Raw genomic sequence first — 17,970 nt, 5'->3', positions numbered from 1 at the left:
GTTATTGAAGTAAGTTACGAGTCCAGGTCGAGCGTGGAGAGCGCTTATGCTTACGATGACGCGCACAAGATCGATAGCTTGTGCAGTATGATTACTACTAGTAGTAGTATTTAGATTAACAATCCTTTATATAGCCCCTATTTCTTTCTCGCTTCCCTTTTTGTTCTATCTATCCAAACTCCGTAGTATGTTGTTGATTGAGAAGGTGTACTAGGAGTTTCTTAGTTCAAGGATTGTTAAGCTACAAATATCAACATGATCACAATCTGATATAGTTCCGGGCATTGCGGTACCAACCTAATTTTGCAGCCAAATTTAGGTACTATTTCCCCAAATCAACCTCGGGTCTCTTGGGAGTTTGTAGATTACAAATGCAAATTGCTAGCGCGTGCAAGTGTGATGATGCAAACTTGATTGAATAAAAATTACTACACCGTAGAGACCAAAGATCTGATTGAGTAATGATGGATTTGATTTGACGGATGGTCAGCCCGCGCTGTTGACCACATTCTCAACCTTGCGGCCCTTCTCCCTTTTCCTCCTTCTTTTTTTGTTATCAGCTTGGATCAAACGGGACAAATTCCCACAGGATCCCAGTAGGGCTCATGGGTGCTGCGGTCTCTTTAGTGGGGCTGACAGAGAAGGTCCTGTCGATGACATCAGTGTAGATTGGGCTCAGCCTTGGAGCAAACACACCATCGTCATACAAAGCCAGAGGCTACTACTACAAGTCTACCACTGTTGAACACAGATTGTTTTCTCGACTCAATAACACACTCAAAGAATCAAAAGCAATCCCAGATATGGATTGGCAATTGGACATACCGCTATCATACTGAATTTCCGGCTGGCCACTCCCTTATGACGTTTTGCAACTCCCCTCACCTGACCTGGCCTGCATGATTCTTGCCAAGACATTGACAATCAAGATTTTACTGCCACCAACACCATCCCAACGATCCTCCGCAGGATCCCGTCTCCTGTCGACTCCATCCTGCTCCTTTCTCCTTTCTCCTTTCTCCTTTCTCCTTACTCCTTGTTCTTCTCCTTTCGCCCTCCGCCTTCTCCCCCTGTTATCCCTATACTGCGTAATCCCCGTCCTTTTGTATCCGCTTGTCGTTGGTTGATATCTTCCACCCAGCCTTTTCCTTCTGCCCAGGTGGCCTGTTCCTCTCACCTTGTTATTTGCCGCTTGGCCACTTAACCAAAATTGCCCCTCCCGGATACTGTCCTATCTATCAGGCCAGCTTACATTCCGTTCCGCTACGTTTCAGATCCGGTGTCGGTTTTTACCCTGACGTGCTTCTTGTTCCTTTCAACTCTCCTCTGCCCCTCTCATTGATTGACAGCTTCACATCAAATGCTGCTAAATCAGCTGTGATTTGCGACCCTTTATAATCCCTCCGTTTTGATGAAACAATGAATCGGTCCGACCGCTCCTTGGAAACTGACGGGCCTGACGTGGCATTCTCTTGATTGTTGTTGTTTTTTTTTTTTTAAGGCGTCCTGCAACAGCCAGCTCCGGGCTCACTTTTGCCCATCATGAGTACTATTCAGAGCCTCAAGAACTTCATCCGCCATGGCAAGCAGGCCCGCGTTGCCACTCCCCATGCGGAACCCACCACAAATGTTTCTGCGATCCACGCAGAACAGCAAAGATCACCACAGGGCAAATATCCTGCGGCCCGCGGCCTGGATGCTTTGGATTCCAAGTTGGGAACTGCAGCTGGCAAAGGTGCAAGGGCCCACGAGTCGGAAATTGAACAGATAATCGCGGAGGAGAGGCGAAGTAGGTCAACGATGCCAAAATACCCGGGACTGGAGAGATGGGATCTGGTCGAGAAAATGGGCGATGGTGCCTTCAGTAATGTATATCGAGCCAGAGATACGACTGGGAAATATGGGGAGGTTGCTATCAAGGTCGTGCGTAAATTCGAGATGAACTCCAAGCAGGTACGCGCCTATCGCTAAGCCAGGGATCATTTCCTTCTTATCTCTTCTCCTCTCCCATTTCTTTTCGATATATACTCTCTCAATTTTCTTCTTCCTTTTCCCCCATTCTCTTTCCCCCATTATATCATATGTTGCAGCGCATGTTGTCGTCCGTATCCCATGCGCCTGGCTTTCTCCGTTATTTCAAAGTTTCCGTCATTATCTCCTTTTTCTTACAGTCGCCAACATCGAAGAGCGGAATTCTAGGGCGAGGCTCATCTTCATCCAAACCTCAAAAAGAAGCAAAAACAGATCGTGGAGGTGAGGTTTTAGTTGACTCCCAAGTTTTCACGTCTTGGGTTCGATTTCTTTGGATCCAAAGTTTTGGATCAATTCTTTATCAAATTTGGTTATCCTAGCACCTTCCCGCCAACGAATCACCCGAACATATCACTGACTCTCTGGCTTGTCATATTTTGTTACGTACAGCGCGCCAACATCCTCAAAGAAGTTCAAATAATGCGCCAAATGGACCATCCCAATATCGTCAAGTTGATTGAGTTCTCCGAGTCGAGGCAGTTTTACTATATTGTCCTTGAACTTTGCCCCGGTGGTGAACTGTTTCACCAAATCGTTCGGTTGACATACTTTAGCGAAGACCTCAGTCGCCATGTTATCATACAGGTCGCGAAGGCAATCGAGTATCTGCATGAACACCGTGGTGTTGTTCACCGGTTTGTATTCACTCCTATATGGTGTCATGCCGGCTCCTGAATGAAGCAACTCCGCTAACAGTCTTTTTTTTTTTTTTCTCCTTGCAGTGACATCAAACCTGAAAATCTCCTTTTCTACCCTATCCCTTTCGTTCCTACTAAAAATCCAAAACAGCGTGCTCCTGGTGACGAAGAAAAAGCCGATGAAGGCGAGTTCATTCCCAATGTTGGAGGGGGTGGTATTGGTGTGATCAAAGTGGCCGACTTCGGTCTCTCCAAGGTAATATGGGATAATGAAACTATGACGCCATGTGGTACAGTTGGCTACACCGCCCCTGAAATCGTCAAGGACGAACGATATTCCAAAAGCGTTGACATGTGGGCTCTAGGCTGCGTCCTCTACACACTATTATGCGGCTTCCCGCCTTTCTATGACGAGAGTATCCAAGTCCTGACTCAGAAAGTCGCTCGGGGTCAATATACATTCCTCTCCCCTTGGTGGGACGACATCTCCAAACCTGCTCAAGACCTGGTGTCCCACTTGCTAACCGTCGACCCGGAAAAACGCTTCACCATCAAGGAGTTCCTGCAACACCCGTGGATCAAACAGACCAACGAAGAAACCCACGCTGCGGCCGATGCACCACCGCTCGCAACCGCAGCCGCACTCCCCTCGCAATTCCTAGAAACTCCTATCGCAGCCATGGATCGCAAAATGGACTTCCGATCTCCGGGTGCCATTAATCTCCGCGAAGTCTTTGACGTTGGCTACGCTGTCCATCGCCAAGAAGAAGAGGGCAAACGACGCAAGAATTTAAAACATGGCTTCCGTGCTGGCTTGCGTAGCGCACTCAACCCACTCAATGAAGACTATGACGATAACGTTAATAGCGATGATGACGACGTTCTCGAGGGAATAATCCATAACGATCAAGACAAAAATGTTGCGAATCCGGCAAAGGTGGTGCCGCGGACGGGACACAACCCGGCAGAAGTAGCCGCCATGGGGGCGAAGTTACAATCCACGAATCTGAATACAACTACTACTACGCAGCCTAGTGCGGCAGCGCAGGCGAGGCTGAGAGAGAAACAACAGCAGCAGCAGAGAAAAACGCAGCGACAACACGGGGGTGGTGGTTATGGTACGCATAGTGCCGCTGTTGCGGCTGCAGCGAGGGAGAGTGCAGCGCGATCGGCAATGCAACCATTTGAGCTTAGTTTAGACAATGCGACGTTGTTGGGGAGGAGGGGCAGGCGGCTGCAAGGGCAGGAGGTTGTTTGATGAGAATATTTTGATTTTTGTTCGTTTCCCTTTTGAGTCTGTGTTGGGGTATATGTGTGTTGATGTTGGATGTTTTAACGTGCGTTGTTTATAGATCTGGCTGGATCTTGGTCCTTAAATTTCTTTCTCTTTCCCGCTCTCTTGTCCATTTTCTTCGCCCCTCCATTCTTTTACTACTGTTTTCGATGTTGATTTTTTTTTTTTTTGTGACGGGTCCTCCATTTAATCCATCCCTGTCTTTTATATATACTATTTATGCGCCATGGTTGGTTTGTTTCCTTTCTCGTTGCTTTCTCACTGTTTTTTCTCAACACTCCTATTCTTGTGTTTATTCGCCTCGCTTTTTGCATATCTATATATCGTGATATATTTTATTATAATATATATATATATAACTGATGGCTTTACCCCTCAGGGTGAGAGCAGGGACAAAATAAAATAAAATAAAACAACATTACACAAGTGACGAAAGTGACAAGCAAAAAGTGTGAGACAACCACGTGTCTCGTGTAACGCTCTTACCCTATATAAAATGGTCCGCTTAGCTAGCAATTAACTAATCAATCAAGCTCTTCACCTCTCACAAAAAGCGCAAGAAGCAAGTAGCAAAATAAATTCATATGTAGTTACAGTACATCAAATTTTGTCCTTCCGTCTTCTGTCGTCTGTCTTCTATCTTCCGTCTTCTTCTTCTTCTTCTTCGTCTTCGTCTTCGTCTTCTTACTGATACTATTGCTATCTATCTTTTGATCCAATTTTGCCTTGTATATATATATATATATATATAGGAAACGCAAACGCATGCCACTTGTTCCAAAAAAATTAATTGCAGGTATCAGGAGGACGTGGCGTAGTAGGATGATGTGGAGGACAATGAAATGATATTTCCATCCATCCACCCATCCACCCATCAAAATCTGTTCAATGAGAAACTTGGGAACTTGGGGGGTATCTCCTATATATCCTATATGTCCTAGTATATAGAGATAGATAGATATATATAGATGAATAGATGAATAAGATAAATAGATAGCTAGTTTAGATCAAACGAAGGGGAAGATGTATATCCATCCATGTGGATACAATAAGGGCAGTTGAAAAAATAGATAAATAAAACAGGCGCACCACACACCACCCGTCCTTTTCCTCTCTCCATTCGTCGTCGTGGGAAAGAAAAGGGCGATTGGGGATGGGATGGAGCCTCAAGGAAGAAAAAATCATACCAGTATCGCCCGCCACCCAACAACATATTCCCTCCCCCTCTTTTTTTCCGCCTACAAACTCGCCCGCCCCCGCGTCTCAATAGGCAATAGCACCATCGCCACAAACGCCGCCAGCATAAGCCCGCCAGACGCATAGACCGGGGCCTTGGGATTCGCGCTGCCGCCGTAGATGGCAACGATGGGCGCCAGCAGGCCGCAGATGCGGTTCAGGCAGCTCGCGATGCCCGTGCCGGTGCCGCGGTTGGGCGCGGGGAACACCTCGGGCGTGTACGCGTACAGCACGCCGTACATGATGTTCTGGAAGAAGGCCTCCAGGGATGAGCAGGCGAGCTGGACGTCCGGGTCGGTGGAGATGGTGAAGCAGAAGAGCGTCACGACAGTGAGCGCGGTGGAGATGGCCATGGTGCCCTTGCGGCCGATGTAGGGGATATCGACGGTGTAGCAGGCCAGGATGGAGCCTGGGACGCCGACGACGGCGGTTATGGCGTAGTTGCGGTAGACTGTTTGTTGAGGATTTTTATTTTTTTTTGTTATTATTTGGTGAGTTGGTTGGGTTGAATGAAGTTTTTTTTTCTCTCTCTCTCTCTCTCTCTCTCTTTCTTTGTACAATCTCTATTCACTCAAGCAGAAGCTGAAGGTAAGGCTGGCTTTGATACTTTGGACATACCAATCGAGACGGGTGTTTCTCCGTTATTCCCCAGGTATTGGGGCAGGAAAGCATTGAAAAGGGGGTATCCCATGCCAATGGTGGCCCAGCAGATCCAAAGAAGAACAGCTAGGGAATGAATCAGTTTAAGATTACTATGTTTCACCTTCTCCTCCTTCATTCATCACCATCAACAACATCATAAATAAACAGGCGCAACATACTCGTAAACCCAAGCTTCTTGGTCGCAAAAAGCGGTGCAATACGCTGGCCAGAAAACTTTGCGAGCTGCCGCTTGATAACCTCCGCACTCGACAGCTTCTGCTCCTCAGCGGGGATTTCCTCAGGGTAGCCGCCAATCTCGTTCAAGATCTCAGAAGTCAGCCAGGTGTTGGCTCCGTTCTTGTACGCTATAGCATGGACCGTGGCTACGGCATCGGCCTGGCGGCCCCGGGAGAGCAGGAACTTGGGCGACTCGTAGAGATGGAACAGGAAGAATCGGCATAGGAACATGACGAATGTCAGCCCGCCCAGCGTGATGACTAGATATCGCCATCCCATGTTGTTTTCCTTCGTGCAAAGTACCGCGGATGGGTCGCAGGAGAAATTTGGGATGAGGCCCCAGGCGATCATGCTGGGATGGACCGTTGTTAGCTGCTACCCAAGGGAAATTCGGGGAAATGGGGTGTGTAGGGCGTGCCCAGTGGTGAGGCGGAGGAGGAGGAGGAGAATAGGAAAGAGGAAAATCTCTCTATATACAGACTAGTATATATATATACCTTCCAACAAGGGTCCCAACGGGCCACCAGATACTCAACATCGTCAGAAGATTTCCTGACGCAAAGGGCAGGAATTCCAAAAACAGCGCGCCATCGACTGGAAGATTACCGCCGACTCCCAAGCCCAGGCATGCGAACAAAGAACAGACCCTAGCGAAAAAGGCAATATGTAAGCTTTCATCACAAAAGCACCGTGCCATTGTATACAGCGCTCGATAGCCCACGAGGCAGTCTCTCATTCATCAACTTACCCAACCCAAGTTGGGCTGCCACCCGCAGCAAGCCCAAAAACGCCAGTGATGAGAAGGGTCAGGTTGAAGGCGAGACGGCGACCGATCATATCCGACGCAGTGCCCCAGAACACGGCGCCGACACACAGGCCAACAAACAGAGAGCAAGTGGTGAAGCGGACGTATGAAGCGTCAATGTCAAATTCCACCGAGAGACTAGGCAAGGTCAAAGCAACACCCTGCAACAAAAGGTTGGGCAGTCAGCTACCTGGATGGATATCTTTAATCCCCTGAAAATATACGCACCTGTAACCAGAGGCTGCAATGCAACACAGGCAAAAGATAAGCAAGGGGTGAGCAGTCATTTCAGGTTTTTATTTATTTTTTTTTTTTAAAAAAAAAAAAAAAAAAAAAAAAAAAAGGAGCGTAGAATATAAAAGAATCAAAGTCTCAACGTAGCGAGAGAACAGACTTACTTATCCGCCAGCCAACCAAACCCACAGAGCACAAACAGCTGCCATTGATACTTCCCCATCCCAATATCCTGGATGGCCAAGTTGATGACTTTCGATTTCCCTAAAAAAAAAAAAGAAAAATAAACCAAGTGAATGTGTGTAGAAAAAAAAGAGATCCGTTCATCACCCAAAATCCAAAACCTCTCAACGGTACGTATATATATGTAACGTTTTCTTTCCTTCTCTCTGTCTCTCTCTTGAAAAAAAGGTAAAAAAAAAAAAAAAAAAAACATCAATCATCACTCAAACACATACGGTCATATGCAGTATCCCTGCCCGACGTCGCTGCATCGCTCTCCACCTCCGCCCTGATGGCCTCCACGGTCCACCCGGAGTACTGCCGGTCACTCAGGGAAGACGATGAGCCCTTCTCTGCCACATTGTCCGCCTTGTCGCCGTCTCCAGGGTTGGGGTTGGAGTGGGAGAATTTCCGGTGGCGCGGGGCCTGCGCCAGGGGCACCACGACGCCAGGGAAGGACGAGTGGTCCTGTTGCCTGAAGGGATTCACGAGGAGGGGCATGGTGCTTGATGGTGGTTATTGTTATCTTCTATCTGTTCTCTTCTTGTCTGGTTACGGTGGATGTATGGAATGAGAGAGTTGTGGCTATGGGGAGGGGGAGCGACGTTGTGTGGCTACCAGAGGCACACAAAGGCGCGTTCGGGGATTCCTGTGGTTCTCTCTCTCCTCTCTCCTCTCTCCTCTCTCCTCTCTCCTCTCTCCTCTGGCTCACTCTGGCCCTCTCTGGCTCACTCTGGCTCACTCTGGTTGGCGGGGGAAGAGATGTCCTGCTGTGTGTGGTGGTTGCACAGGGCTGGAGATGTCAAGGCATGTGCGCGGTTCTTGGTGGGAAGGGAAATATAGAGAGGACCGTTGCTTTGGGCAGGACAGACCACACGGTGAATCAGGCAATCACCAAATAATCACCCAGATTGCTGCTTTGGGGGGGTGTTTGTCAATTGACGGAGAACAAAGGGTATACGCGGTCGCGGATAATATATATATACATCCATGGATATATAAAAATGTACACCTGATCGGATTGAAGCCCAAGGGTGTATATTATACGAGCCGACGGGTGAGTTCATTACCCGCATACGCCGGAAGACGAGCAGCGGGCCCGGATGTGTGGGTTACATATATTATGATAGTATACAGTATATAAAATGGGCGACATGGGGCAGCAGATTGGTGGATCTCTCGTGGATCGTCGCAAGGGGAACAGCGACGATTCATGGATGCTACCTCGGCATGGACCCTCGGCATGGACCCTCTCCTCCCGTGTGAAAAGTCCCAAAAATGAGGAATCAGAAGGAAATCAAAAGCAGTCACAAGCTGTCAACAAAGGTTCTTCTAGTCCGGATAGACCCTAGCGTCCCCGGGCCTGGTGACACCCGACTGCAGCCATTGGCCAGTTCCCGGGCTCCAGGGACCCATCCGTATCCATGGTTCTCCATTGGCCTGAGCCCATTCTGGAGGAGGCGCGCCCAGCTCAAAACTTTTTTCGTCATGCAAAGCAGGAACGTGCCCCCCGCTGCCACCCGTTGGCGTGTTAGAAATGCTTCTCCGGGTAAGAACAATGTTTTCCAAAATATTTTATTACTAGGAGTGTGTTCTATAGGGGGGATACAAAAGCCATTCCCTTTAAAAACATCCCCCCCCCCCCCCCCCCCCCCCCGGTTGAAATTTGAAACAATCGGTTCACATCACACGAGTCTCGTTCGAGTTTGGTTTGACTGAGACCTGCCTCCCCCAAACCCAGCCGAGGAAGATGGCAAAAAAGGGATGGAGAACTGGTGGGTTGGTGGGTCGAGTGCAGGAAAGTGGGGAAGGGGGAAGGGGAAGGGACGGGCATCTTGCATGAGTTGGAAAGTTCAGTACAGAGCTTCACGCCAGCCCCCCGTTTTCACATGGTCAATACACACAGCAATTGAAGAGAGAATCGGCTCATCGATGCAGCAGCCGCCAACTGCGAAGGGAGAAGTAGAAATTGGCCGATGGACAGCGTGAGGGATGCTGGTATATATATATATATATATATATATTTATATAAAATATATATATATATATCTTCCCGTGTATTCTGCGCCAGGACGGAATCCGTTTATTGGATTTTCCGTTGGACAACCACCAACGACTCGAACTAGTAACGAGAGACTCGCTATCACGATATATGGAAAGCGAGGTTGGGATAACGCAGGAATGGTAAGCCACGGGCATTTGCATCAAACATAAAAACAGCGCTGGAGAACCACCTGCCTAGCAGCACTAGCACTAAGCATGGACGATGAAATCTACTATGTACAGTACATCCAGATCTCATCGGTACTTGGGTGATTTATACAGCGAGAGGCTGTGGCCAACCCGCTGATGATCAGAGGTACTAGTAATAAACGAGGAAAGATATACCGAAGGGGAGGCGCTGTCGTTTGGTTAGTCAATTGGATTAATCAACTAGTACGGAGTACGGAGTACGAGGATTTCATTTACTATTCATCCGTCTTACATCGCCAACGGATCAGCCAGTGAGGAGTTTGGCGGATGATGCTGAGCAATGCAGTGCGCGCAATGATGCTTGTGAGGATACATATAGGTCAGATGAGGAACTGCAATGGTGGTAGATATATCGGGATCGCTGGAAGAAGAAGAAGAAGAAGAAGAAAAAGAAGAATGCTAACCATCCCAATCCCTCGTTCCATTACACTCCACCGACTTAGCCAGCTAGCTAGCTACATGTGTCAGCAAGCCTTTTCCGAACCCCAGGAGGTATGGAAGAAGTGTCTCCGTATATACGTACAGGGTGGGCGTCGAGGCCGCCGTCCGAGCAGCTGGGTTATCAACACGGTTGCGCTTGGGGGTTGGCGCTCGGGGTAAAAATCCTTATATAGAAAGGAGAGACGGAGAAAGGGGGAAGATTTTACGTACGGCGGGAGACTTACTCCGTAGAAATGGTTGAGTGGTTGAGAATACTATGGATCCCTCCATTAAGGGAGCCGTGTACTCTTTGATCCCGAGAGAAAGAAGAATATATTATCTATCTATATAACTAGTGGATATGGGATCTCTCTCTTTCCCGGTGAGAGGTAAGTAAGTACCTGTAAGCCGGATGGATTCATATCACCACCCCCCCCCCCCTCTTCCACATCCTCCCAAACATAAGTTTTTTTGTATGTATTTGCATGTCGTCCAGCCCTCCATATATAGCGCTCAGAAGGATCTTGTCGGTATTTTGTTCTTCTTCTCCTTCTTCTCTTAAAAAGCTATGGAGCTGTAACTAATAACCTAATATGCATCCTGTCTCGAATGGAATGCAATTACATTAAAATAAGCAGTTAACTGGCTACTGCCGCTGGTTACTGCTCCTGTTACTACTTATACAAAAGCAGCTCACTCGAACTTCTCCCTCCACAGATACATTCATGATTCAACTTTGGAAAAGCATTATTGTTGTTGTTGTTATTATTATTATTATTATTATTATTATTATTAATTTACATCTCTTTTGCTGCCAGAAGAAAAGCTTGAAGCTGATGCTGATTGTAAGTGATTAAGGAAGAAGAAGAAGAAGAACACCCTGGAAATGGTCCCCCTCGCGTAAAATCCCACCAACCCACGAAAGAACAGAGCTCAGATAAATAGTACACAGCACCTGAGCCACCTTTGCAACATTGCAACATCATGGTGCATGATGGGGTGTATACTGGAGCCATTGGATATCTTACCACAAGGATGACCAACAGGTCAGCAAACAGAGTGAGCTTCAGGAACCTGCTGTGCACGAGTATGCTTCATGAACAAGTAAATAATGTAGTAGCCGCCATTTAGAAGGGGCGGGAGCTAGACCACTCGAAAATGCCATGGCTGGCATCTCCAGCTGTGTCATTAGTTAATTAACATATGGGGGGGGGGGAAATATAGAATAATACTTCGGTTTCTGGTATCGAGTCCCCCGTCCGTGTTTTCCATTGGATCCATAACTCGCGCATCCCAACTCTGTTAGACGTCAAAAACATTTCCATCATAAATAAAGATGGGCGATCGCGGTTTAAAACCAAAGTTTGATTCATCTAGCTGCAAGTAGTTAACCTTCTCAGAAGGAATGAATACCCTGTCTTACCCAAGCAGCTGGGTAGATATATATGTTGGACATAAGGTATATCCTACTCTCCGGAAACAACAACGTTAAACCTACCAAGACAACATCATCCCCGCTGCGCTGATAGTTTGGCAATAGATATCGGAAATGTTTCTCCCTCTTTCTGCAATTCATATACCATCCCTTTGCTTGCAATATTCGACTGGCCAGGAACAGAAGTTCCTTCCTCGTAAGTAAACGAGTCATGCGCTCCTGGTCTGGCGTTACAAAGCGTTATGTCGTGTGAAAGGGAATTATAGGAGCAATATCCGGCGGCAAGATAGCAGGGGGCTCCGCCGTTTTTTTTTTTTTTTTTTTTTTCCCGCGATATGGTTTTGATGCCCTGGTCCTGCCTCACTTGAGGTTCTTTTGGGGGGCATTGCCCCTCGTTCCCAGGAAACTGATTGTATATAATATATGTTTCCCGCCTGGCCGTCTTTATATCTATCGAAATCACCATCCAAACATTGCCGTGAGATTCATTCAGCCGCCATCCCATGTCCCATGTGGCTTTTTCACGGGTCTCGGGGGACGATGCCCTCTTCCAGAGAAACCACCGGCCCGGCCTGGGACCGCCCGGGAGGGAGCAAGGAACGAGTGATCAGCTTGCTCTTGCCGACTACCGGGTTTTCACATCTGTAGCGCCATAGGGGTCCAGGATGAGGAGGAATTGCATCCAACGCGCCTTCTCTGCCAGAAGCTTGTTCAACAGTAGCGGCAGCGATTCCTTGGGGGAGCGGTGGGTATGGTTAATATCGATACCTGATGAGTAAATGTAGTAATCTGTCCTTCCCGGGATAGATTCATGTTATGTCGACTGCTTCCACAAAGGGATATCCATTGCAATCGATGAAGCAATCCTGTGCATCTGCCTCACTAACAACTCTCTCCAAGTCTGCAAACCCGGAATGGTAGTATTCACTCTTGGAAGGTTTACATGTTCACTCCTGCATCGTATAAGCTTCCTGAGGCGTTACCGCGGGAGAAGGTTCGGGTGCCGTGATTACTGTTAAACTGCTGCTTCGGTCTTTGAGACTTGTCGGCTACACAGCAACTATAACTGAGTAGTCATCATCTTGCCTATATTGTTAGAGCGGACAGATTAAGAAAGAAGTTTACTCTTCAAAAATTGAGAAGACAGACGTTTTAAATTTCACGATGACATGAGATACTGCATCGTTGACCACGTACTTGATCACCACATGAAAATTGCGACACTGTACCTGTCAGATTAAACATGCTGAATCATCGTATGCATATCTCAAAGTGGGTTGGCCCACTCTCGGGATTGATCCTTTGGTGTGGTGGTGAACGCCCGTTGTGAGGGGCTGAGATAACAATTCCTGCAAAAGTCAATTCTTCGTGAAAAAGTAAACGAGCCACCAATCTGGATCCACAGCCAGTCGGAGTGCGGGAAAGAAAAGGAAATAAAAAGCACGCTTAACGCCTTGCATTAATAATACGCAGAGATGGAGGTTCCTGGCCAACCCCATTTTTGTCCGGGAAATACTTCGGCTGCAGAGGCGTGGGCCCATAAACGGCTTTGAGTGGGAGCGATGGCGATTCTCCACACCGGAGTCAATATCGGTTTTGCAAAGGAACGTTGAATTTTGCTCGGTTCCCTTCGGCAAGCAAGCGCAAAGGAAAGGAAGCCAGGATGTTAGGGCTGGTCCTAGCGCCCTTTCTATTTCTCCTCTTTCCGAATCCCGAGGGCGAAAAAGAGCCAAAAAAAAAAATAAAATAAAATAAAATAAAATAAAATAAAAAATAAGAGAGAGAGAGAGAGAGAGAGAGAGAGAGAAGGGCAGAAGCAGGATAATTCGCAGTTCTCGACCATAGCTTATTCTTACGAATGATTACGAGCGACTTAGTTTTAGCCCACAATGTCGTAACTAGATTCATTGGAGCGGACGACGATATTGACAGCAAACGGACAAGGGAAAAGGGACAAGTTTACGTTTCAGAATAGAAAACGGTTGTGGGAAAACAGGCTGGGTGGTTTCGGTATTTCCCTTGTCCATGAAAACAATTCCTGAAGCCCCTCGTGCTGATGGGGGATTCAACGAGCATAATAATAGCGACCAAGCGCATTCTCAGGATGGACAACAGGGGCCATCACCCGCTCACCCGGAGGGCTCAGCAACATCTGGCGAGCAACAGATATGCGACGTTGAAACGAACGAAATATCGAGAGGAGAATGGAATAACGGCAAGGGGTTAATTGAGGCCGAAAATGTTCTGTGGGGCGCAGGAGCCATCGATGACGACGACAACGACAACAAAAACAACAATGATAATAATATCGTAAATGTCGAAAAGCACCCAAACAGGATATCAGATTCATCCCATCCCCCAGAGAACAGCAACACCCCAGAGCCCCAGCTGCCTGAACCGGACGGCTTGTCGAGAGATCTTGAAGGGAATATATACCCCGAAGGTGGCGTACAGGCGTATCTTGTCGTTTTTGGATCGTTCATGGCTCTCTTCGGCACCCTTGGCCTTGCCAATTCGTTAGGATCATTTCTAGCATGGATAAGTACGCATCAGCTCAAGGACTATAGCCAGCGTAGCATCAGCTGGATCTTCGGCATCTATGCCTTCCTCATGTTCTTTGGTGGTCTTCAAATCGGCCCAATCTTCGATGCCAAAGGTCCTCGATTCCTCGTGCTTGCGGGCGCCGTTATGGTCACGCTCAGTATCGCCCTTATCGGGCTCTGCGAGGAATATTGGCATTTCATGGTTGTCTGGGGGATCGTTGGCGGAATTTCCGTGTCTTTGGTCTTCACTCCGGCTGTGGCAAGCCCAGGCCATTTCTTCTATCGTTTGAGGGGCAGGGCAACTGGGATTGCTGCGACGGGGGGGAGCGTTGGCGGCATAGTATTCCCATTAATGCTGCAGGATCTGTTGCCCAAAGTGGGATTTGGATGGGCAACTCGCGCTGTGGCTTTGGTTACGCTTGTCTCGTTAATGATGGGATGCATATTGATCAAATCGAGATTGCCCAAGAAAAAGGCAACGAGGAAAAATATCCTTCCTGATTTCCGCATCTTATGGGAGCCGCAATTTGCATTGACGACACTTGGGGTATTTTTTATAGAATGGGGGCTTTTCATTCCCATCACGTACATCTCCGCATATGCTCTTGCGCATGGCATGTCGGAAAAGTTCTCCCACCAGGTGCTCGCGATCCTTAACGTAGGATCCTGTTTTGGGAGATGGATCCCAGGATTCACTGCAGATTATATGGGGAGATTCAATACCATGATCATGACAGTGGCGATTTGCTTCTTATCCTGCGCATGCTTGTGGTTGCCCGCCGGCCATAGCGTTGCAATGTTAGTGGTATACGCCTTGGTTTTTGGATTCGGAAGTGGGAGCAATATCAGCTTAACACCTGTCTGCATCGGCCAATGCTGCAAGACTGAGAATTATGGACGGTATTACGCAACATCTTATACGGTTGTTAGTCTTGGGTATGTAACCCTGGAGGTTTTTTGATGTCATGCAAATCCACGGGTCATTGTCGCTGCTCACAAAACTTCTCCTTGCAGCACCTTGACTGGCACTCCAATCGCAGGCTTGATTCTGACCAGCAATGGCGGAAATTACTGGGGCCTCATTACGTTTACCACCGTCTGCTATTTCGCGGGGTTAGTTTGTTTTATCGCCGCGAAAGCTGTTCGACATGGACGAAATCTATGGGTGATTTACTAAATCGGAAGTAAGTGTGATTGGCAAGTGATTAGAATGCCAAGATATATTGAGCACGAACCATGACCTCAAAGGTTAATGTGAACACACACACACACACACACACACACACACACACATATCACACAATTCGTATGTGTCTAATAATAGTACACTCACATGGAAAGTTGTGGTCACCCAAAGCAGGGGAAAACCGAATGGCGGGAGTCTGCTGGGATGACAGTCACATCATCATCCACAGACCAGCCCAGGACTTGGCCGCTCTAAGTCTTGTTCACATGTGGCCGGTTGCCTGCGGCTAGCCTCACAACAGACGTGGCAGTCAACGCAGGAATCACATCGTAACTTTGTTGGCGAGGATTTAAAAAAACAAAGAAAAGGCCGGGCGGGGTATATCCTTTGAGCGAGGGACTGAGACATGTTTAGTTCTAGCCCATTCATTGTATGCAACTAGATAGCTTCCAGAGGTTCGCAGATGTCGGCGCTTGACAAGTCGCTTGACAAGTCACCAGCCCTTAAAACAAGAATTAGATAGCTTGAATGGCGCGGGGGGTGTGAAGAAAACTTTTTTTTTCTTTTTTTTTTTCTTTTCTTTTCTTTTTTTTTTTTTTTGGTCGTAGAAAATGTCTAAAATGCTTCTCCTCGCCCCCGTGGCTGGCAGGTGAGAACGTTGAAAAATATGTCTCAGTATACCAAGATTGGTCAGGTCCAGTACAGTCCATTTCTCAGGTGAAAATGATTGAGTCACCCAGTGCACCATGAGGTTAAGGTGTGAAAATTTATTTTTCAAGTAGATGATGGATGGGTGGGGTGGCATGGCAAGTTTTTAAGTCCCGCTATAATTGTATAGTAGTGATGATTAAATTTTCAACGAACCTTGGAAAACCAATCGGGCTAATATCATCGGAAAGTTTCATCCCAGTAAAAAAAAGAGAGAAAAAAGAAAAGAAAGAGGGAGAAAAAAAAAAGGTGGACGTACAGGTTAGGCGGGGGAATAACCGACAAAAAATGGCGGATATATCAAAAATTCGTTCATGCAACAATTTTCTCGGATCAGAGCTAGGTAGCCGATGGGGATTGGAAAAGAGACCAAACCTTGAATCCTGTCAATAGCGCCAGCTGATATCCAGGCCAGACTGTTTGTTCCCTCTCAAAACAAGAGTCCCGAGCAAAGGACCCGGTATCCTCGTATACAAACCTTGGATGTTTCCTCTGCTAGCGCCGTAGTTCAAAATCAAAGGATATGGGGACAGTCGTTTGGGTTTCGTTGCTGGAGAAGTGATGATGTTGAGAGGGCATCAGTATCACTGTCGGAGCTGAAGCGTGGGTTAAGTCACTGGGGGTAACAGTTCTATCCTCGGCTGCAACAATGTAATGATATAGCCGTTGAGCACAACATCGCTGGACCCTTGACCCTTGACCTTTAGTCCTTTAGTCTTTGACAGAAGAAAATCGTCGAGAAGCTCAGCTCGTTGTGAGTTTGTCAAGTCTCCACAGCCTCTTGAAGCCATGAGTGGCTATGATGCAACCTGTGGCGTTTTCCTAGCCTGAAACCGGGCCAATGGTGACGACGGGTATCTGATCTGGACATCGCCAAGTGCATCTCTAGGGCCGCGAAATGCACGCAGCATCAAGCCATCGAGCAACGAGATGGTGCCGTGTCAGTGACATCAGATGCAAGCCCTAACTGGGTGGGCTTTTACCCGAGAACGGTTAGGCGAGATGTGTTTATTACATGTCTATTTTTAACCGATACGACTAGTAATTCCGCCCGGCGTCGTTTGTATGCGGCTCGGCTGGCCATTACGCCGTATTGACGGCATTCTTGACCGCTTTAGTCATCCAGGTCTAAGTTGTGAGACTTTTTTGATATCAACAACCTCCACCTCAATACGAATTGCGCTCTTGGGACACGATCAGTCCAGACAACTTTGGTCATGGAACCATCCATGATTCTTGTATCCACTTGGTGGGCTGGGCAACAGCCATGCGCCACTTGCAGGTCCGCTTTGTGGCCACATCAGCTGGCAGCCCCGTCATCATTGGGCGTGCTGATGGAGAAGAAACATCCTTCAATACCCAGGCCTCGTTCCCTTGATGGGGCTCTCTAAGACCAGGATCAGCCGGGAATGCGAGCGCAGTTCCCTGTCGCTTTAGCGGCTTGGGCGCTTTTGAGAGCCATAGGGCCAGGATCTTGGGCATGATGATATCTCCCATTTCAACGGGTATAAATATTCAAAAGGGAGCGGTGTTCCCCTTTCTTCAAGTTCCAGTCAACGCCCTCGTTGCCTACACTCGTTTGAAGAACTGTATCCTCTCAAGAGAAGATATTTTATTTGTTCCCCTGAACAAATCCACTCGCTTTCAGTGAATAGCTGTCTGCCTGTCGCTATAGTGCCTTCGGGCCCTTCTCGGTTCTAATTTTATTTGATTCTCCTCACCATATTTCTGTGCCAGGAGTGCTCAGGTTCTCGTCATGAAGGTGTCCGCAGCGCTTTTCGTGGCGGCCCTCGCCGAATCTGCGTTCGCGCTTCCGGGGAGGTATCCTCCTCCCCCTTCCTACCCGGTGTCTGAACCGCCAGCGTCGACGGACTATCCAATTCCGCCATCGGTCACAGACTCCTATCCGGTTGCTCCTCCCTCTTACTCTGAGCCGCCCGTTGTGACCGACTCTTACCCAGTCCCGCCTCCCAGTGTTACGGATTCTTATCCAGTTTCCCCGCCCTCATACTCTGTCCCGCCGTCGTACTCAGTACCTCCTTCAGTGACGGACTCGTACCCGGTTTCTCCTTCTGTGACTGATTCA

General features: G+C 47.8%; 4 protein-coding genes across 4 annotated transcripts; 3 read left to right on the top strand and 1 right to left on the bottom strand.

The window, feature by feature from the left end:
• Positions 1 to 1,542: 1,542 nt before the first annotated feature.
• HCAG_04507 (hypothetical protein) lies at positions 1,543 to 3,927 on the top strand (the record flags this gene model as incomplete). The annotated part of the gene is made up of 4 exons (XM_001540617.1): positions 1,543 to 1,953; positions 2,200 to 2,253; positions 2,422 to 2,666; positions 2,754 to 3,927. 4 exons carry the CDS (start codon positions 1,543 to 1,545, stop codon positions 3,925 to 3,927), a joined length of 1,884 nt encoding a protein of 627 aa, XP_001540667.1.
• A 1,274-nt stretch (positions 3,928 to 5,201) lies between these two features.
• On the bottom strand, positions 5,202 to 7,840 carry HCAG_04506 (conserved hypothetical protein; the record flags this gene model as incomplete). Its single annotated transcript, XM_001540616.1, has 8 exons — positions 5,202 to 5,650; positions 5,818 to 5,925; positions 6,021 to 6,430; positions 6,576 to 6,725; positions 6,827 to 7,044; positions 7,112 to 7,124; positions 7,282 to 7,381; positions 7,576 to 7,840. The coding sequence occupies 8 exons, from the start codon at positions 7,838 to 7,840 to the stop codon at positions 5,202 to 5,204; spliced, it is 1,713 nt and encodes a 570-aa protein (XP_001540666.1).
• A 644-nt stretch (positions 7,841 to 8,484) lies between these two features.
• HCAG_04505 (predicted protein) lies at positions 8,485 to 10,192 on the top strand (the record flags this gene model as incomplete). Its single annotated transcript, XM_001540615.1, has 5 exons — positions 8,485 to 8,665; positions 9,081 to 9,324; positions 9,466 to 9,523; positions 9,665 to 9,750; positions 10,036 to 10,192. 5 exons carry the CDS (start codon positions 8,485 to 8,487, stop codon positions 10,190 to 10,192), a joined length of 726 nt encoding a protein of 241 aa, XP_001540665.1.
• A 3,144-nt stretch (positions 10,193 to 13,336) lies between these two features.
• On the top strand, positions 13,337 to 15,167 carry HCAG_04504 (conserved hypothetical protein; the record flags this gene model as incomplete). Its single annotated transcript, XM_001540614.1, has 3 exons — positions 13,337 to 13,341; positions 13,532 to 14,926; positions 15,005 to 15,167. The coding sequence occupies 3 exons, from the start codon at positions 13,337 to 13,339 to the stop codon at positions 15,165 to 15,167; spliced, it is 1,563 nt and encodes a 520-aa protein (XP_001540664.1).
• Between the last annotated feature and the right edge of the window lie 2,803 nt (positions 15,168 to 17,970).

Source organism: Histoplasma capsulatum, genomic scaffold (assembly GCF_000149585.1).
Source record: "Histoplasma capsulatum NAm1 scaffold_4 genomic scaffold, whole genome shotgun sequence".
In the NCBI taxonomy this organism is placed as follows: Eukaryota; Fungi; Ascomycota; class Eurotiomycetes; order Onygenales; family Ajellomycetaceae; genus Histoplasma; species Histoplasma mississippiense.
Note: the sequence above shows the minus strand (reverse complement) of the source record. Positions and strands in the feature narration are given on the sequence as shown.